Source organism: Trachurus japonicus, chromosome 21 (assembly GCF_045865225.1).
Source record: "Trachurus japonicus isolate A0001 chromosome 21, Traja_1.0".
Classification (NCBI taxonomy): Eukaryota; Metazoa; Chordata; class Actinopteri; order Carangiformes; family Carangidae; genus Trachurus; species Trachurus japonicus.
The window spans coordinates 31718102-31740401 of NC_140927.1; the positions used below are offsets into that span (position 1 = coordinate 31718102).

Sequence of the window (22300 nt, forward strand, 5' to 3'; positions counted from 1 at the left end):
TCAGATTTATTCTTTACTCTCCCGTAGGAAAATTAGTTTTCACAGTCCGTCCTTATAACATTGAAGCAGACAATTTAACACACATGTGGAACATACAACATACTATAGTACAACACTAACATTCACACGGGTTGCTGATGGGATGAAACTTACATACAAATCAAACACACATGGCTTCCACCTCTTCACCAAAGCTATGGGTCGGCTTGAACTTACAACATTTAATTTGATAATTTAATTTTTTCTATAGTGCTAACATGCATAATCTTAAGGCTCTACTTAATGAGAGGAGCATGTAAACTAACTGTTACAGGTGAGTGCATATTCATTTATTTGTTTATTCATTCATTTACCGCTCAGAAAATATTGTGAAAAAAAATATTGTGCTTAAGGTTTTGTCATCTGTGTTAAAGCAGAAGTAAGCGATATTTTTGTGTTAATATAAGTCTTAAATAGTTCTATCTTCCCACAGCAATCACTTACATAGAGTGTTTGGTCTGAAACACGGGTCTGTCAGTCACTCTGCTCTGCTCTGAGCCCAGGAGAAAACTTTTCTCGTATCCTACAAGTTTTATCCAATGAGGAGAGAGAACGGCATGAAGGGGCAGTCCTCTCTGTGTGTGCAGCCAAGGGATGCGCCTGAATGTGGTGACGTAGGGACGAGGACCAATAGATCCATGACGAGGGCGGGGGCTGCTAACTCCATCGGCTGACAAGACGTTATGGTGCGTTCAAGGTAACCCATAACTCGTGTTTTTCCGACCTGTGAAGTGGTACCAGTTCGATCTGGTACGAGTTCACGGGTCAGAAGTTACGAGTGGCCGTTATAGTGACTTTCACAGGTAAAACAGGTCGGAAAAACACGAGTGGGTTGCCTGGAACGCTACAAAGTCGTAAGTTGTGACTTGAAGCTGTAATTTACGGTTTCAAAAGCCTGCCTGGAACGCAGCATTAGCCAAAACGACCGGACCACTTACTTCTGCTTTAAGTTGCCTCCTTAAAAAGGAGATGTCTATAAATAAATGATAAATAAATAAGTAAATAAATAAACTATTAATAACTGCATTCTTTTGCTCTCTTGCAAGTTTTTTTTCTATTTCTGCAAAGTTGCTTCTCATCAGTGAACCCTGCTGAGCGGATTTGTGAATGTATGACTCGCGTGTGTGTGTGTGTGTGTGTGTGTGTGTGATGTTGCATATTATGTCAGAGTGTGTGATGCTACAGCAGCAGCTCACCTGTCCTCAGTGCTGCTGCTGCTGCTGCTCTGACATGAAGCAGCTTTTATAGAGTTTTATCACAGTTAAATATTCAGTGTGTCCGTGTCCGTTGTGTTGGTCTGATCCGCCACTTTGTTTTTTCCAAAAATGGGATGTTTTTTTGTTTTTTTTTTGCGGAGTGGCCGGGATGAACTGGCCCGAGCGAAAAGGATTCCGCAATTCCCGTAGCACAAGTGACCCCCGACCGCGGGCGGCTAAAAATAAACTGCAGCGTGATGCATTAATACATAAAGCTGCAGCAGCACAGCCGCTTCCTGCACGGCCGTCAGCCGGCTCGCTGCATTCCTCAGAGTCACACACACACACACACACACACACACACACACAGGAGGGGGAGGGTTCACTCACATTTACATTCATAGAAACATAAATACACTGGTTTATTCATGTTGCAGTGACCTGAGCCTCAGGTGACGGAGGCCACATGTGGACCCTTCAGCCACACTAGTAGCGTTTACATGGATCCAAAAATCCTATTTATAATCAGATTAATAGGTCAATCAGATTCAAAATGTCTCATGTAAACACCTTAGCCGATTGATAGTCAGCTTGATGCCACATATAAATGGTTGAATAGAGTGGATTCGGTTGACAGAGTGGATTATTCATTCTGCACATGCGCGCCCTAGTACGTAGGACTACGCGGGAAATAGGAAAATAGGAAAAAGTCGCCAATCTAGCTTTGTCAAAAGCAACTAGCGACAATCCAACAACTTTTTCCAGTGTTGTTGAAGAAGTTTCTAGTTTGGGGACACAGACGTGAAAGCACGTATCACGAATAAAATAAAATACGAACAAAAATCATTTAATCCGATTGTTTTCGATCAGATTGAGGAAAACACTGCATGTAAACGCAGCTACTGACTCCACCCCTCCTAATATATATCTGTTTTATATATAAATATATAATATATGTCACTAATAATCTTTCCCTACTCGCTCTCTAACTATATTTTCTCTGTCATTGTTCTGCTTTTTTTTGCTGTTAGTTGCTTCAAGTACCTTAACTCCTGCTGCTATTGATTTCTCGTCTCTTTCTTTTGTTTAGCTCATGTATGTTGTCTGCTCGTCTTTTCTTTTGTATTATTGACAGGGCTGGAACTTTATACAAGTTTGTCAGTTTGTCATTTTTTTGTGCTAAATTAATAAACCTAATAAATATATATATATATATATATATATATATATATATATATATATATATATATATACAGTATATATATTTAAAAAACGGTTTTGACGAGTCTATTAGAGAATCAAACACTCACTATTCTTTTAAAAGACAGTTAAGGCTGTTTTGTTTTGGGTTTTTTTGTTTGTTTTTTTCCTGTTTGTTTGCTTGTTTGTTAGCTTTTGTTTTCTTGCCTAATGCCATTTCATGTCCTGCCTTGTAATGTCTGATATTGTTTGTGCTAATGTTTTAGCTCTGTGTGCTACTTGCATGTGTTTCTAGCTGTACTTTCTTCTCTTGCTTTCTCTCGCTCTTCTTTCTCCCTGTCTGCATGTTATGTCTGCTGCCATGATCTTTTGTTATGCTGTATGTCAGACTTCTTACTTATTTTACTTGTTATTATGAGCTTTTACTAGGTAGATTGTTATGTAAGTTGTGTTTTGAAAGTACTTAATTGTTGCCCCTTTTTTTTGGCTTTTCGGTTGCCTTTAACATCTGGCCAGGGACAACGGACGGAAACTAGCCTTGTTGGCTAACTCTGGCCCACTTACACTTTTTCTTTTAACTCTGTTGATTAGTGGGGCACTGTCCCTATGAAATGAACTAATAAATGACATGAAACACTTGTCAACGGTCCTGAATGTTCGGCACGCTGTGACGAGTTAACTCGTCAATGGTCGCGAAAGAGTTAAGAGTAAGATGGAAGGAGCAGGACTTGTGATGTAATAAACACCAGCGTGTGCAGATTCTACCTGAGCCGCCGCCCTCACACGTTACAGCTCATTTTCTGTAACACAGGTCACAAGACGGACAGATGGTCACAGACAGGAGTGTCTCATTCATTAATCTGGTGCCTTCACATGAAAAGGAACTCTCCGTCTGTATGAAGACAGACAGAAAGACAGAAAGACAGAAAGAGAAAGAGCGTGTGATGAGTGAGTGGTTTGTTACCTGGTAGAGCATGACTGGCTCAGTGCTGTAACCCAGCATCTCTGCAAACTCTCTGGCTATAACCGACTTCCCACAGCCCTGCAACACACACACACACACACACACAGTTATTGTTGTTGAAAGAAGACAGAAGACAGAGATCTCATTCTGTGTGTGTGTGTGTGTGTGTGTGCAGCTACCTTGGCTCCTATCAGACATATGTCCTTAACCATGTGTGACTGCATCATCTCAGACAGCAGCTGCGAGTGGCTCGGCGTGTTGATGAAGCTGCTGCTGCTGTTGTTGCTAGGCGGCCGCGGCTCCTTGGTTCCCGCCGGGACCTGCAGCAGTTTGATGGAGAGGAGGAGAGAAGATAAAAACAAAAGAAAAAAGCTTCAACTTCGTTCTTCACAGCTGTGGAAAAAACATTCCTGTAATAAACTGTGATTCAGAGACTTATCAGCGTCGCCCGGGGAACCGAATCTACTATCAAACAATCCATGAGGAGACAAGCTGCTGATACAGAGTCAGTCTGCCCGTCTGTCTGTCTGTCTCTCTGTGTGTGTCTGTGTGTGTCTGTCTGTGCTGTGTCATGGGACAACAGACAGCCATGTGAACTGAATGACTCACTGACTCAGAAACAGAAAGCTTTTCACTTCACAATCTGATGAGTACGGTGGCCCAGAGCGCTCAAAGCTCAAAGCTCTTGCTCTGCTCTGCTCTGCTCTCCGTCACCTCCGTTCTTTCTTAATAAATAACAGCCTGTGTTTTTACTCTACTTCAACCGTTGCACTTGTAATTCTGTCAGTTTTACCATTTGTAATCCATTTAATGCATTTAATTTCATGTAATCCATGTAATCCATTTTAATTTATTGTTTCTTATGTACAGTAATAGTTTATCTTGACGTGTGTTGCTGACCTCTTGGCCAGGTCGCCCTTGCAAATGAAATCTCAATCTCAATGTGTCTTACCTGCTTAAATAAAGGTTTAATAATGATAATAATAATAATATCAATAATAATCATAATAAATATAATAATCATAATATTACAAATAATAAATATATTGTCAATTATCTATGTTTCCTAATTTCCAGAACATACAGAAAAATCAAAAAGCCGTTTCTCTCTCCCATAAAAAATAAACAGTATAGAGTGTAAATTAAGCACCATAGAAAAAATAAAATGAAATAAGATAAAATATAATATATAATGTAGAAAAACAACAGTGGTGGTTGTGCAAATGGTTCAGTAAGGTGCAGGACAGATTAAAGATCGTCTAACAGATAATAATGTTTTAATAATTTTATGTGCAAAAAAAACAAAACAAAAAAAACCCCTTGTCTCCTAATGTTTTTCTCACGTGCAACAGGTTCAACCTTAGTGAAGCGCAGGGGCTGCTCCTCTACCTGAAAGGTGACGTCCTTGTCTGCGAGGCGCAGCGTGACGTCAGCGCGTCCCTCCTGGTCCGTGGCCTTGGACACGCTGCTGATGGCGGCGGCTGCAGTCTGACGACGACCGTCCAGCAGCTCAAACCTCTAGGAGACACAGAGAAAAATAAAAATAAAACATGTAACCATCAGGGGTGCAGACCGATGTCAGGACTGGGGGGGGGGGGGGGGCACAAAAGTGATTTTTTTTTTTTTTTGCCCTTTTTTGCCCGTATGCAACTCATAACATGCCACCATAAATCACAACTTGGTAGAGGCTCGCCATATCATTCCAAGAGAACTGCACAGGGAATCATTTCTTGTTTATTTGTCCTAAACAGCCAACAGCACGTATCACTGCTGTTATATTAGTAAATTATAATTTTAAGGGTCTCGGACATGTATGTAATATCTACAGTACTCACGTTCTTATCTTTCCCCTCCCTCCGACCCTCCCAGATCCCCAATTCTTCTCACCATCTTCCTTTTCTCCCACTGTATGCGGGACTACTTTATACATGATTAATTGATATGGATGAATATCAAAATATGAAGCCCTAAGATTGAGGGGGTCGTTTTTTTTTAAAGCCTGCTGGTGTCATCAGCGTCTGTGTAAGAAACTACACATTCATTTGCATCGTAGTGGAGGAGACCAGAGATGGAATGTGGAGTCAGAAATACATTTGTCAAACATTAATTATTGAACATTAGTTGTTCCACCATTTTGATCATTTCTTTTTAGATGTGAATGTAAAATGTGAAGAATGTGAAGTCTGAAAAAATACATTTGTTCAATTTTGAATAATTTGGGGGTATTGTTATTGGGGGGGACAATTCAAGTTTTTCAGAAATTGGGGGGGGACGTCTCCCGCCCCCCCGCCCCCGGGATCTGCACCCTTGGTAACCATGACAACAAACAAACATCATGGCAACAGATGACATAACAACAGCGGTGACTGACTTACACTGAGAACGCCCTCCACCGCGCTGCGTCCGTCCTTCCCTAAGATGCTGTGGTACGGGTAGAGTCTCTGGACCAGGTGCTGGGAGGAAAGCATGGGGAAGGAGTTCTGCACACACACACACACACACACACACACACACACACACACACACACACACACACACACAGAGGAGACATTAAAGGGATAGTTCACCCAAAATTGAAATTGAAAATTATCTACTCCCCCTCATGTGGACTAAGGGCTGGGAGAAGTTTCAGAGTCCTCCGTGACTTCTCTGAGTTACAGGGGGTCTCGGCGTAGCAGTGCATGTCCATATAACGGTTGCAAATGGATACCAACTGTCTTGGTAACAAAAAGACACACCAAAAAACATCCAGATACCTCCATGCTGCTCGTATGTAATGTCCCTCTTGTATTGAAGCCCCGACATGAGAAATTGTCCCGAAAAAAACGAACCGGGAAGAGGAGCTTCGAGAAGCTTCCGCTACAAAACAAGCTTGAAATATAGACTTTTTTTTTTTTTTTCGGGACAATTTCTCATGTCGGGGCTTCAATACAAGAGGGACATTACATACGAGCAGCATGGAGGTATTTGGATGTTTTTTGGTGTGTCTTTTTGTTACGAAGACAGTTGGTATCCATTAGCAACCGTCATATGGACATGCACTGCTACGCCGAGACCCCCTGTAACTCAGAGAAGCCACGGAGGACTCTGAAACTTCTCCCAGCCCTTAGTCCACATGAGGGGGAGGAGATAATGAGTAATGAAATTTCAATTTTGGGTGAACTATCCCTTTTAAGTGTTTTTAGACGCCAGTAAAGAGGATTCACAGCGTCCGGCCTCTCACCAGCACGTGCAGCGCCGGCAGCAGGTTGTCCACCGGGAAGTCTGGCAGACCGAGGCTGGACGACTCCTGGGAGCAGAGCGTCGTCGCCAGGGACAACAGCTGGGACACCCTGACAACGGGAGGAGAGGAGATACAATGAGGAGGAGGAGGAGGAGGAGGAGGAGGAGGAGGAGGAGGAGGAGGAAGAAGGAGGAGGAGGAAGAGGATTAAGGAGGAGGAGGAGGAAGAGGATTAAGGAGGAGGAGGAGGAGGAGGAAGAAGGAGGAGGAGGAAGAGGAGGAAGAGGAGGAGGAGGTAGAGGAAGAGGTAGAGGATGAAGAAGAAGGAGGAGGAGGAAGAGGAGGAGGAAGAGGAGGAGGAGGTAGAGGAAGAGGTAGAGGATGAAGAAGAAGGAGGAGGAAGGAGGAGGAAGAGGAGGAGGAGGTAGAGGAAGAGGTAGAGGATGAAGAAGAAGGAGGAAGAGGAGGAAGGAGGAGGAAGAGGAGGAGGAGAGGAAGAGGTAGAGGAAGAGGATGAAGAAGGAGGAGGAGGAGGAGGAAGAGGAGGAGGAGGAGGAAGAAGGTGAAGAAGGAGGAGGAAGAGGAGGAGGAGAGGAAGAGGATGAAGAAGGAGGAGGAGGAGGAGGAGGATGAAGAAGGAGGAAGAAGAGGAGAAAGAGGAGGATGAGGATGAAGAAGGAGGAAGAAGAGGAGAAAGAGGAGGAGGAGGAAGAAGGAGGAGGAAGAAGAGGAGAAAGAGGAGGAAGAAGAGGATGAAGAAGATGAAGAAAAAGAAGAGGAGGATGAAGAAGAAGAAGTGTTATTTTTTTTTACCTCTCTGCAGCGACCTTTGGTCCGGCTGTGTACAACAGCTCCAACTGGTCCTGGAAGGACAATAAAAATGGTCAAAGTTCACTGTGACCTCACAGACTGATGCACTAATGATGAAAACACATTGATTCAAATGCACAGAAGGACAGAATGAAATCTGAATCCTATAAAGACTTGGTTTTGGTATTTAGAGGCAGAAATTTAACATTAAAACATAAATATATGAATGAATATAAAGAATAAAGGCAGAAAATAAATCTCTGTCTGTAAAAATGTGAAAATACGAACAGTTTTAGTTCATTTCGTTTTGTGTGGCGATCCTGTTTGACCTCATATGCTGCTGATCTATGGCATTAACTTTTTGTTGTTGTTACAAAAGAAATGTGTTAGACTTCCCACTGCCTCTTGTTACCTAGCAGCACCAACTACTTTTTTGTTTAAGCAACTTAAAATCTTGACCATTTCTGAAATGAACACTTATCAAATATGTATTTTTTTATGTTTAATTGCACTACAAATGCTGCATCTTTTCCTATTGTTTTCAATGACTTTTTTGTTGCAAATTCCACTATTCACTCATACCCAACCAGACAAGCTAATCATATTTATCGTAAATTTTCTCGTACAACATTAGGGCAGCTCAGTATTAAATTCAGAGGTCCTTTAATCTGGAATTCTATACCTCATATAATTACTAAGTGTAGGTCTATTTCAGTGCTCAAATGTAGACTTAAAATAATTTGTATTGGAGTGATTTGAGTTGTCTCGTTAATTAATGTTATTGTTAGCATTGTGATTTTTTATTATATTACTTTTAAGATGAGTAGTGTTTCTACTCTCACTGTCTGGTATGTATGCATGTGTGTGTCTGTGTATGTCAATGTTTTGCATTTTGCATTTTACAAAAAAGAGTCATAAGGATGGTTCATCATGCTGGGTACCTTGATCATACAAATCCGTTGTTTTTAAAATCGGGTATTTTAAGATTTGAGGGCCTAGTCAAATTCAAAACAGGTCAGATTTTGTTTAAAGCCTGGAATAGGTGGCTACCAATAAACATCCCAAAAAATGTTTATGTTTAGAGAAAGCATATATGATTTAAGAGGGAACTGTAACTTTAAACAATCTACCATCCATTCTACCCTGAAAAGTTTTAGCATCTCTTTTTGTGGTGTTAAAATGTGGAATAGACTAGATGAGGATATGAAAATGTGCAATAACTTAAAAACAATTTAAAAGTAAGTACAAACATACACTCTTGGACAGCTATAAAGAACTGGACAGCTCATTTTACTCTTTTTTTTATTTATAATCATGGTCTTATTTCATATTAAAGCAAGATGTTTTTAATCTTCACTACAGATGTATGACATGAATCACAATGTAAGGGGGGGGCTGAACTTGATAAGCTTTGCTTCCTTCAGCCCCTTCTCAAACTTGCACAGTATCATTATTGTTTTGTTTCTTGTTACATAGATTGTTTGTCTTTTGATGTGCTTGTTTGAGACAAATAAAAATCTAATCAAATCAAATCAAATCAAATGTATTTTAATGTGTCCTATTTTTGTTCTTCTGTATTGGTGCGAATAAATACACTAAATAAACTAAACTTCTGTCTTGTCTCCCAACATTCACATTCACATCTCTTCATCAGAGTTATTATGGGGATTATTCTACTGATCTCATATCTTCCAGGATGTTCTTGTCTTTAATTCTCTGTAACCTCAGGCCTGTTTGTTTCTCTGTTACTACGTCACATCATGTTATCAACTTTTCTCTGAATACCGAGGAGGAGGAGAGCAGTTCCAGTGAAGTTTACTCACAGCGAGTGAATGAAAACAGGATCACTGGGTGGAACCGGTTCCACTCTCCTCCTCCTCCTTTTGCTCTGCCTTTATTAAAACATGCAAAGCCCTCTTCTTGTATTCTTTTTTTTTTTTTTCTCTCTATTATTATTTATTACCTATTTAATTATTTATTTACTATTGTTCTGCTGTCCCCCCCCCCCACCCCCCTTTTTTTTTTTTTTTTGCCATATCTACCTCAGAAGTCCAACATACTTATGCTCATCACAGACACACACTTACACACACACAACGCGTATCCTAAACAAAAACATTGTCTTTGTTATTTCAATTGTGTTATTTTATTTTATTTTTTATTTTTCATTAATTGTTTTTTTTGTTATTTCATTTGATTGGTTATAATAGTTCTCACTGAGTATTGTCTTGTCCTGTGTTGCTATATATGTTTGTTTTTCACCCCTGTCTTACACACTTTTACACTTGTATTGTTTATCACCTGCATTGCACTATTAAAAAAAATAATAATAATTATAATAATAATTATCGGCCAAAATACAGATTATAGTAAAAAAAAAAAAAACATGCTGCTGTTGGTGTTGGTGGGGAAAGGTTTGTGGCGTTAGATAATGTGTGAACTCCCGGGCCGACCTTGAAGGGCAGGTAGTAGACGTCTCGGGCCTGGAAGCGCGAGCGGAGAGGAGGGTCCAGGGGGTTGCCTTTGTACTTGGGAACGGGAAGACCGAGAGCGATGACCCGGAAGTCCTCGCTCACTCGGACGATCTTCCAGCTGTCCAGCTCCTCTTTGGTGTGATCCTGCAAAAGCATTAAAGGGACAAAACACCTCTTTTATGATATATACAGCTCTGGAGAAAAATAAGAGACCACTTTCATAAATGTTTCTTAAAAGCATCTCTACATGTATGACAGTCATTCTTTTCTTTTCTTTTTTAAACACCAACACAAACACAACTCATTCTCCTTAATGAGACACTGATGGTGAGGTCGTCACCTGAACCACATCTGGTTTTATAGGAAGATTATAAATAAAAACCACTGCTGGGATTAAACATTGACATTATCCCACAGAAACTGATTTATAAACTCGTCCTGAGTTAAAATATTCTTGCTGTGTTGTTTAGGAATAAATATGAACATGTTTTCTTTGCATCATTATTATTATTCAAGGTCTGAAAAGACTTGATATTTTTGTTATTTAGACTAGTTTAGTCATTTTCAGCCAATAAAAGCTCTAAATGACAATATTTTTATTTCAATTTTGGGAGAAATGTTGTCGATAGTTGATCGAATAAAACCAAATTTTACTCAAACACATACCTATAAATAGTAAAACCAGAGAAACTGATCATTTTGGGAGTGGTCTCTTAATTTTTTCCAGAGCTGTATATACATTACATTACATGGTGGTTTTATATGAAAACCGTCCGAGGTAGGAAGCTGCTGTAACTAGTCCAGACTCTGACTGTGACAAAAGTATTTAAGGCAGGGGCAGTTTTCCCAATTTAACCACAGGAATAGCTCTGTAGGAGGAGGAGTGTGAAATCCACGGTGGATGTGTGAAGATACGACTCCATAAACCATGAAAAAGATTCATTATATTCTACAGCGTTAAGTTAACTGAGACACCGAGGAATGAAGTCAGTGTGATTGTGTTTGGGTTTAACACCTTAAAGGAGACATACAGTAATATTCTGCCCCTTTTTATCACAAATTACAAACAGTTCCCAGGTGTCTTAAAGGGTTAGTTCAACATTTTTGGCAAATTGGCCCATTGTCATAATCCCTATAGTCATAGCAGTAGGTTCGTTACCTTTAATTGTCGGTGCAAGCTGTTTTTAGAACGGCGGAGCAGAGCCGTGAGCTGCTCAGAGTTACGCTATATGGAGGCTCATTATGGGATTTCTTGGTTTCCCTCATCAAGCTCATCAAATACACAATCCAACAACTCCACAACGCTCTGGTGGACAAGTTGTGACCTGCACATTCACCACGCTATGAGATAATAACACAACGTTACCAGACAGAGTTGTTTTAGAGGGAAATACAGAGACTGTTGATGAAAAACTGTCCCTGAAGGCAACGTGCATCAGCGGTTTTGCATGAATTTCCCTCTAAAACAACTCTGTCTGGTAACGTTGTGTTATTATCTCATAGCGTGGTGAATGTGCAGGTCACAACTTGTCCACCAGAGCGTTGTGGAGTTGTTGGATTGTGTATTTGATGAGTTTGATAAAGGGAAACCAAGAAATCCCATAATGAGCCTCCGTAGCGTAGCTCTGAGCAGCTCACGGCTCTGCTCCGCCGTTCTAAAAATAGCTTGCACCGACAATTAAAGGTAACAAACCTACTGCTATGACTATAGGGATTATGGCAATGGGGCCAATTTGCAGAAAATGTTGAACTAGTATCCCTTTAAGACATATCTGTGACAGGATCAAACATCACAGCTCTTTGTATCATTGTATCATGAAAATTACAGATTTATTTTGTCAATTCTCATATTTTAGGGGCTGCAAGGCAAGTCAAACATCTAAATATATGTCAAAGAGTCCTCAAAAAGTGATATTTATTACATAATAACATGTCCCGGCCTTTAAATTAAAGGTGAGTTGTGTGAGGACAGGTGCGTGTGCTGTACCTGCAGCAGCTTGTCGTAGCGCTCGGCCGACATGAGGAAGCGTCCGTCCTCCAGCTGCATCTCTCTGTTCTCCAGCAGGTTGTTGAGGACGGGCAGGACGTTCCTCTCCGCCTTCTCCAGCCCCTCCAGCACCAGGACTCGACCTTGGGTTGCTGCTCGCACCGCACACTGGGAGGGAGAGAGCACAGACAGAGACGTAGTTGGCATCAGGCAACGTCCGAGCATTTTAAAGGGATAGTTAGTTCACCCAAAGTTGAAATTTCCATGGCTTCTCTGAGTTACAGGGGGTCTTGGTGTAGCAGTGCATGTCCATATAACGGTTGCAAATGGATACCAACTGTCTTCGTAACAAAAAGACACACCAAAAAACATCCAAATACCTCCATGCTGCTCGTATGTAATGTCCGTCTTGTGTTGAAGCCCTGAAATGCGAAATTGTCCTGAAAAAAATTAAATAATAGGGCTGGGGCGATACGCTTTTCTCCCGATTCGATTCTTCTACGATTTTTTTGGATGGCGATTCGATTTAAATTGCGATTCTACGATATTGCCGATTCTCTCGATTTTTAGTCTTTAGCATTTTTAACATTTATCTGCACACAAATACTGTCTATAAAGAGCCTATAAATTAACATACTCCATTATAAAGTGAACTTAAACCCTTTTCAAAACCTGGACTCTCTGTGTGTAAAAAAAGGCGAACAAATGCACATTGCACAATATTAAAAAATATATATATATATCGATTTTGGAAAAAAAAAATCGATTTAAAAATCGTCAAAAAAGATATCGCGATATTTATGTGAATCGATTTTTTCTCCCACCCCTATTACATAAATCTATATTTCAAGCTTGTTTGTAACGGAAGCTCCTCTTCCCGGTTCGTCCAAATTTGACGAACCGGGAAGAGGAGCTTCGAGAAGCTTGAAATATAGACTTATTTCATTTTTTTTCAGGACAATTTTGCATTTTGGGGCTTCAATACAAGACGGACATTACATACGAGCAGCATGGAGGTATTTGGATGTTTGTTGGTATCCATTTGCAACCGTTATATGGACATGCACTGCTACGCCGAGACCCCCTGTAACTCAGAGAAGCCACGGAGGACTCTGAAACTTCTCCCAGCCTTTATTAGTCCACATGAGGGGGAGGAGATAATGAGTAATGCAATTTCAATTTTGGGTGAACTATTCTTTTAAAGGCTAAAAAACCTCCCAACCAACCAACCAACCAACCACCAGAATCGGTTCAATCTCAGGTCAGATCTGCGGCTCCATTGTCCGGCCTGCGCGGCCTCTGACCCTGTGCAAATGTTAACAAAGCTAAAACGCATTTATACAAAGAGCAATCTGCCTGTCCATCAGCCCCCGCTGCCCCAGCAGCACTAATGACAATAATATGAGCTTTTCCATAAAGTCTTTCCTGAGGATGTCCTCTCACCTCATTGTGCTCACAATGTCCTCAATCTACTCCAAGTCCAAACCCTCGGCTTCAAAACAGTCTCAGCTGTTTTTAGGAAGGCCTATTTTCTACCACAGAATGTGAATGTGGGATCACACTCGGCTCGACTTGCTTCACTTCATCCAAGCCTGTGTGTGTAGATGTGTATATGTGTGTGTGTGTTTATGTGTGTGTGTGTAGATGCACAGAAATCAAAAAGCAGGTCTGACGTCAAGAGGCAGGAAACTTTAGCTGTCTGGGCGGACCGCAGAGCGAGTGGCCATGTAATTAGGTTAACATGTAAATACGTGGCAGGTTGTGTGGGAAGCAGAGCCATAAAACTATAGTGAGGACCAGATGCTCTAAATTTAACTCCCGATCCATTTTCGGCACCAACGCTGTAATCAGATAATTGTTAGAAATGCAAGTGACGCAGGCAGAAAGGACGGCGGAGGGAGACGGGGAGGGAGAAGAGGACAGGCCGACCGACCGACCGAGGAACCAACATCCCATCATCATCATCATCATCATCATCATCATCGTCGTTACATAGTGAGAGGTCGACACAACAGTGGATGCACTTAATGTTTCTGCAGGAGATACAAAAAATGCAAACGTGCAAGTGATCGACAGGACGACTTATGAACTGTTGCACAATTTAAAAGGGATAGTTCAGCATTTTGGCAAACTCTCCCATCACTATAATCCCTATATATATTCATAGCAGTAGGTTCATCATCACCTTTAATTATCGGTGCATGTTGTTTTGAGATCGGCGGGGCAGAGACACAGAGAGCTGCATGGGATTTCTTGGTTTCCCTCATCAAACTCATCAAATACACAATCCAACAACTCCACAACACTCTGGTGGACAAGTTGTGAGCTGCACATTCACCACGCTATGAGATAATAACACAACGTTACCACACAGAGTTGTTTTAGAGGGAAATTCATGCAAAACCACTGATGCGCGTTGCCTTCAGGGACAGTTTTTCATCAAGCAGTCTCTGTATTTCCCTCGAAAATGTAAATGATTGGTAAGGTAACAAACAGACTGCTATGACTATAGCGATTATGGCAATGGGCCAATTTGCCAAAATGTTGAACTATCCCTTTAAAAAGGAGATGTCTATAAATAAATGATAAATAAATGAGTAAATAAATAAACTATTAATAACTGCATAATAAAATAAATAATCATGTATAATTATGTAACATGACGACACATGAAGCAAATACTCTGAACTACTTTCTCTTCTTAAATCCCTCCGCCCAGCAGTTGTGTCTGGAATGTAGTTCCGGCTGCATTTCCCTCTAAAACAACTCTGTCTGGTAACGTTGTGTTATTATCTCATAGCGTGGTGAATGTGCAGGTCACAACTTGTCCACCAGAGCGTTGTGGAGTTGTTGGATTGTGTATTTGATGAGTTTGATGATGAGTGGAAACCAAGAAATGAATGATGAACCTACTGCTATGACTATAAGAGAATTTACCAAAATGTTGAACTATCCCTTTAAAAGCCAACAGAGGCTGTGGATCAGTGTGGAAGCAGAGCGTAAAGTGAAAGTATGAAATATTCAGATCCACTCTGAGCTCTGCCTCAGGCTGCAGCGATCACCACCGTCACTCCGAGGCTTTTTAAGACGCTTCTAATTCCACACAGTGTCACAGTCTAATACCTGCTTCACTGTCAAACCGCCTGATGAGTTAGAGCGTCTCGGTTTGAAGCTGGCATGAGTTAGCCAGCTCCTCAGAGGGTTGGAATTAGGGCTGGGAATCTTTTACTATCTCACAATTCGATTCGATTCTGATTTTTTGGGGCTACGATTCGAGTAAAAATGGATTTTCGATTCAAAACGATTTGATTCCTAATGATTTCTGCTTCAGTCTATCGGTGTTAAATCATGATCTACTCCAGTCTGCTTTGCTAGACAGAATGACTAAAGTGTCTTTTTCACATTTATTGAGTTTTCAACATTTATCCATGCTTAGATTGAACTGTTGAAACTGTTGCATAAAAGCAATATCACATATTGCTTAAGTAACAACATTAAAAGTGAATCTTTTAAACATGCTGCCTTTTAAATTCTAAGGAGATGGAGGCTGACAGCCAGCAGATTTGTTTCACTTTTTTATTTTTTAAATCGATTTTGGGACATTTTATATTGTGATTCTTATGTGAATCGATTTTTTTGGCACACCCCTAGCTGTAATAATCATAAATAACAAAAAAAAACTCACACACACACATAAACTCAGTAGGAGTTCAGTTTGAGTTTTTTGTGAAAATGTGAGACCTTTAACTTTTTGGAGTTTGTCTAGAAACGGTCATTTGTGGAAGTTACAGTTTTTGTTTTGCTCTTTTAAATCTACAAATCCTACATCTTCTTTTTGCACTTGGATGCTCAGTCTGCACTCGGCTTTCTCCCTCCAACAGGATTACTCAGACGTTTCCTCGCTCAGAAAGTGAATCCGATGAATTAATTTTCTTAAAGAAAAGAAAAGAAAAGAAGTGGAGGCTGCAGAGGTTAACCATCAACTCAGTGGAGGTGGTGGAGCTTTTTTACTACGCTAACAGAGACTAGTAGTAGTAGTAGTAGTAGCAGCAGTAGTAGCAGCAGTAGTAGTAGTAGTAGTAGTAGTAGTAGTAGTACTGTGGGTTTGAGGTGAGCTGCCTTACATAAGAGCCGGCTGCTAATTGGAGAGAGGTGACTGGTGGTGGAGATGTCAAAAATACAACATGTATGCGTGCAATTACATCCATGTGACTGCTGCATCCTTCACACTACACTGAGAGGAGGAAGAAGAAGGAAGGAGGGAGGGAGGGAGGGAAGGAGGGAAGGAAGGAGGGAAGGAAGGAGGAAGGGCGAGATGTTTGGACTGAAGGAGGAAAAAGGAAAGAAGAGGAGGAGGAAGAAGAGAGCGAGCAGAGGGAGTGACACGTTAAAGTCTGAATATAGGGCTTCGAATCAGCACAAGGCCCCGAGGAATACTTGGATGTTCTAGTTAATACGCACAAACACACACACACACACACACACACACACACACACACACCTCCCACAATACTAAAATACTTTCCAAGAGAGAAGCTTTCTGATTTTGTACCCACACGTTTTCACTAAATAATAATAAAATGCAGGATACAGTAATATGCTCACACACACACACTAATTGCACCCACAGGCTTGTATGTATTAACACAGAATATTGAAAAATCACACACACACACACACTCACACTCGCTGCCCACATCTCATCAGACAGCGCAGATCTTCACGGGGTTCGAGGAAGAAGAAGAAGAAGCAGAAGCAGAAATAATCCGTCTCTTCACACCTATTAGAACCATCACAGTGATGCTGTGTCTATTCACCAGCCGTTCCCATGGAAACAATGGACACCTGTTTTCATTTAGATGGGGAGGCGGGAGGCGGGAGAGGCGGGAGGGGGGGGGGGGGACATGTTGGTAGAGACATTCGACGTCCACGACCTGTGTCCTATGCTGACTACAACAATAAACTATTGTTCTGTATCGGCCAATCACATCAGAGCACATAGTGCCTAGGGCTGTCAACGAATATTTAAAATTTGAATATATAGACCGAATCGCCTTGTTGTTTACAAACTACTTCCGGGTATAAAAAGTATAAAAAGTGTTGAAAGTAGAGTGCAATATTCACTGATATGTTTCATTAAAAAATTAGTCATTAGTCAAAAAAAAACAGAAATATTGCACAGAAGTTTATCTTTTTTTTCAGACACACACAATCAGTTTACGAGGCAAATGGCTGAATGTCGGTTCTTGTTACCATTATGTAGAACAAACTTAAAACAGAAGACAGTGAACTACAGGGCAATGGCGGCATGGAACAAATTACCACTTTTTTTGGTCTTGGATAATAACATTGCATGCTTTAAGAAGAAGCTAAAATTGTTTTTGTTTACCCAGGAAGGATAAATCTGTATGGCTGAATTACTGCTCCTTGAGTATGAAGAGGGGCCATAATGTTGGCTGTAGTGCCTTTCTTTGTTTTTGTCTTTAGAACTGTCTTTTGAGCAAGTGTCTTTGTGTTCTTGTGTTTTCGTAGTCTAGAGTGTCTGTCAGTGTATTTTGAATTGTGTTGTGAGATTGTTTCCTTGTCTTGTGTTGAGATGTTTGTGTGTGTGTGTGTGTGTGTGTGTGTGTAATGTATTTTAATGGTTGTGAATATGTATGTCAATGTATTAATGAAAATATGTATTATAATTTCAGTGATCAAGACCCCAGGGAGAGTAGCTGCTGGAAAGTCCAGCAGCTAATGGGAGTCTTTAATAAACATAAACATAAACATAAACCACCAGGTAATTTGAATGAGAACAGTAGTAACGAACAACAGTTTAGCTAGGCTATATCATATTTTTCACGCCCTATCAGCGTTTAGACAAATCTGAAATGATTGAAGAAACATTACTATTTCTGTGTGTGTGTTTTGTGTTGCTATGTGTTGTATTTATTCAGTTTGGGGGAATCACAGTGTCTAGAAAGCATCAGTGGCTGCAGCTGACAGGGACAGCTAACGGTAGCTAAGCTAACGGCGGTAGCTAAGCTAACAGCAGGACGTCAGCTGTTAAAACCCTCCCGTTGTGGGACACGACATGAAACTACTCCAGTTAGCTCAGTCATGTTGGAACTCAGATATCCGCTGGAGAAAATATTTTTTCATGGAGCGTTTATTGAGTCACTGAGTTATTAAAGTTAAACAGGTAGCTAACCGTTAGCCCGGCTAATCTATGATAACCATGACTAATTACAAAAATGTGCACACATTAATAGTAATGTTTGTCCAATCATTGGTTTTATAAACTTTACAAACATCAGATTAGTCTAAACGGTGATATAGTGACATGAAAAATTAGATATATAGCAAAACTCTCGTCCGTCACTATTGTTCTCATGCTGGTTTTCTACCCGGAAGTAGTTGTAAACAACAAGGAGATTCGTCCTATATTCAAATATTTAAAAAACGAACAAACAGGGAATTTGATTGTGAAAATTAATATTCGAATATGGGGGGGAAAAAACCACGGTGCACTGCATGACGGGTCAGCAGGGGTGTGCACAAGGGGGGGAGCAGGGGGTCCAACTGTTGAAAAACACAGTGGCGAGGACGCGCTGTATGTGCCCTTTTTTTTTCCCTTTTTGCCCCTGTCCTTCAAAAAGTCTGTGCACGCCCCTGCGGGTCAGGGACGGGTCACAGGAGTTGCACTCGCTGCTGAAACGGTGGCAGATGCAGAGAGAGAAAAACGAACTGGGCAGCAGAGAGAAGTGGTTTGGACTCCAAGCAACCTGTTTGGAAAGACTTTTTTGGATTTTGGTCAGTAGACTGCAAAAAAATTGCAGAGCGGTAATTTGATTGTGCACTGTACAATTAGCACGATTTGCCACATTTAGCGTTTATTAGCTGTGTGTGTGTTAGTGTGTGTGTCCGCACGCGAGAGATACAGTGGGTGGAGGGGCTGACTGACAGAGAAGAGAGACGGTGAAACCAATGTTCCCTCTAATTTTCATAACTCCTGAGCAGAAATTCAACTCCCCTGATGACCTGCTTGAACGACTGTGAGCGACAGCTTGAGCGTACACAGTAGCTACGTCCACATGCTGGTGCTATGGCCTCTCTCCAACTCCAAATATCAGTACTATTGGCTATTACTATAATGATTAATAACAGATTATTTTGACAACATTACCTAGGCTACTCCATATCTAGGTCAGCTACAGTTAATGATAACAAAATACAATATTGTTTTGGCAAAATAGATTTTGCATTTATTGCCATATGAAAAAAATAACTAACATCAAGTTGGTGTCATCAACTCTTGGCACAGAAGCATTCTTGATATGAACAGTAATAATAATTCTCAAGCAAAAACTTAAATCGTAGTAGTTGTACTACAGACCACGGTTAAGGTCAGACATTTCACAATTGGAAGCCACATTAGGGAGAAATAAACACTAAACTAATCGGGGATATTTGAGTGTACAACTTTTTTTGTCTTCTGGGCAAAGAGGTGGGGAGCAGTGTGCAATCTGCACAGTAAAACACCTTAGAGGGAACAGTGGGTGAAACGCTGTTAAAAAACAAACACAATATTTTTTTTTTTTCTTCTGTGAGAGACGATGGCAGGCCCAAACAAGACTGTGGCGGGATACAGTAACAATACCGATACCGATACCACTAGTGCTTTATGCAGTATAGATCTCAATACATAGAACATTTCTATGAACACAATGCCAGATGATTTTGAAGAGATTAGAGAGAGTTAACGTTAACTAACAGAAAACCCAGTTCACGTCCCTAATTATCAGGTCACAGCCTCAGCAACGGATCGTGAGAGAAAACATTGTGTAGCCTACAAACTATACAACCTAAACCTATAAAAACATAGTCACTCTGCCATCATAAACTACAGCTCTCCCTCTCTCTCTCTCTCTCTAGTGCAGACAGGTGTGATGGAGTCAGAGTTCAGCTCCTCCTCCTGTAATCAAGACTTCCACTGAACTAAAACCCTCAGCTCCTGGTCTGGATTCATTTCCTCTCACCGCCTGTTGCCTGAACTGAACCTGAACCTGGTCTGTTCCTCGTCTGTGGCTCAGGAGGGAAAGCAGGCCGTACACTCATCCACTCATCTGTATAAAAACTAACAGAAACGTCAGAGTTCATCACTGTTTCCTCGTCGTTTTTATTCGAAAACTGCATTTCAATCATCATCTACTCATGGATTTAGTTGCAAACAGAAATGCAGTTTTTATTTATATGTTCCGATGCTTTTTTTTTTACAATCTGGACCTTATTTCTACATAAAATCCGATCACTTCCTCCCCCAGATAACTTTGGTGTCATTACAAGTGGTTGTGATGAAATGAGCTCCAGCCGAGAGGCGCGTATATCCGTATAATGGAGTCTACAGGACAGCAGAATGCAGCCTCTAAATAACACATTATCTGCAGAGAAACTCCTTCATTTCACCAATATTTAGTTCTGATAGGCTAGTGCTATTCCCCTCTGAGTCCGGGGTTAGCTGTTATCAACATCCGGGGTCTGTAGGTTGACCTACTGACCTCTGACCTGGATGATGTCATCTCTGAGCTTGTTGCTACCGCTAACGCTACGGTTCGTTTCTGCGTGTTTCTGACCTGTCAGAACAAAATGAGCAGCTGGATGAAGTTCAGCTTCCACAGGCTTCCTCTCCTCAACCTGGACTCACTAAAGCTCCGGCTAGTTGAGATAAAAATGGACCCGAATGCCGAAGCAGAATCATTATTATCAGAATGAGCCGGGCAGCGCTCGGAGATGACATCATCCAGGTCAGAGGTCAGTAGGTCAACCTACAGACCCCGGAAAATATTAATATCCACTGTACTTTTTGTGAACAGGAGGAGGAAAATATCTGTCATCTTTTTTTTGAATGTCGTTATACCCATTTGTTTTGGATAGAACTAGAAAACATGTTTAAATGTTTGACAGGCATCAAGATTAAACTAAAAAAAGAAGATATAATTCTTATTTATGATGAAAAAAAACTTAAGGGAAAGGAATTGTTTTTGTTGAATCTTTTTATTTTACAAGGAAAATATTATATCCATAAATGTAAATGGTCATCCAAAAAAACATATTTTTATGAGTTTAAAATAGAAATCAGATATTACATGCAGCTATTACAAAATATGAAAGACAGAAAAGCTATAAAAACTTTAGAATATTATGAATTATTGCAAACAACTATTTAATAATACCTATAATATATAAAATATAATATAGTGTTGGTACCCCTTTCAGTGTATATATGTATATATTTTTTTGTTTGTCTGTTCATTGTATGTTTATTGTTTGAATATTTGTATGTTTGTATATATAAATGTTTAATAAAAAAATAAAAAAAACCTACAGACCCCGGATGTTGATAACAGCTAACCAGCTAACTCAGAGGGGAATAGCACTAGCATATCATAACTAAATATTGGTGAAATGAAGGAGTTTCTCATCCACTTAAATGACACATAGTTACTGTATCTAGTAAACTGAATGACCATGATGAAGCTACAGGTCTGAACCAGTGAGCGGAGGAATCGTACTCTTCCTGCTCCCGCTGAGGAAACGAGTTCACGCTCATATTCATAGAAAACCAGCGCTCCGCTGAGGAAAGTGGAGTGACACTCTGCAGTAACTCAACTCCCAGTTTCCAGCTTCAGTCTAATTATAATAAGAAGCTCAAACTAATTAGCACCGAGTCTTTTTTTTTCTTTTTTCTCTCTGTTCCTGGAGACCGAGTGTGTGAGTGAAGTGAAGTCCACATGATAAATGTGCCAAGAATAAAACAGGAAAAACTTCACCCTGTTTCCATGGAGTTGATGTTTGAACTGTTATGTAACCGATTTCTTTTTCTTCTTTTTTTACACAGATGAAGCCGTGTGCTAATTAGCTGTGGATAATGACATGACTGAGTAAATGTTCATTATCGCAGCTCATCCTCATTTGTCACTGCTGCTCCTTGAAGCCCGGTGACAGCGTTTAATGGACTTTTGTGGATTTTGTGTGTGCGTGTGTATATATATATAGATAGATACATGTGTGTGTGTCTGTATATAGATACATGTGTGTGGGTACATGTGTATAGATTATATATACAGTTTATATAGTTTTTTTTCGGTTCCCATGAGAAATAAATGGAGGACACAAAAATCTCCTTGGAGTAACCAGCCTGGATAATGAGGAACTGCTGGTTTCCATGGTTACCTGGCATACATAGGCAGCAGAGTGGGGGGTGGGGGTGTGTGTGTGTGTTTGCGTGAAGCTTTATCGATCATTAAGTGGTATGGAAAAGGGCGGTGTGTTGCCTTCAGGGACAGTTTTTCATCAACAGTCTCTGCATTTCCCTCTAAAACAACTCTGTGTGGTAACGTTGTGTTATTATCTCATAGCGTGG

At 40.6% G+C, this 22300-nt stretch overlaps 1 protein-coding gene across 1 annotated transcript in view; it reads right to left on the reverse strand.

Moving 5' to 3' along the window:
* The window catches only part of vwa8 (von Willebrand factor A domain containing 8), a 150854-nt gene that overhangs the window by 121780 nt on the left and 6774 nt on the right, over positions 1 to 22300 (reverse strand). The window contains exons 5-12 of the mRNA XM_085766068.1: positions 11893 to 12060; positions 9885 to 10049; positions 7435 to 7484; positions 6623 to 6731; positions 5775 to 5879; positions 4789 to 4917; positions 3579 to 3719; positions 3400 to 3477 (exon numbers count right to left, since the gene is read on the reverse strand). Of these exons, the coding sequence (XP_085622194.1) occupies positions 3400 to 3477; positions 3579 to 3719; positions 4789 to 4917; positions 5775 to 5879; positions 6623 to 6731; positions 7435 to 7484; positions 9885 to 10049; positions 11893 to 12060 (945 nt within the window). The remainder of the gene's footprint in view (positions 1 to 3399; positions 3478 to 3578; positions 3720 to 4788; positions 4918 to 5774; positions 5880 to 6622; positions 6732 to 7434; positions 7485 to 9884; positions 10050 to 11892; positions 12061 to 22300) is intronic.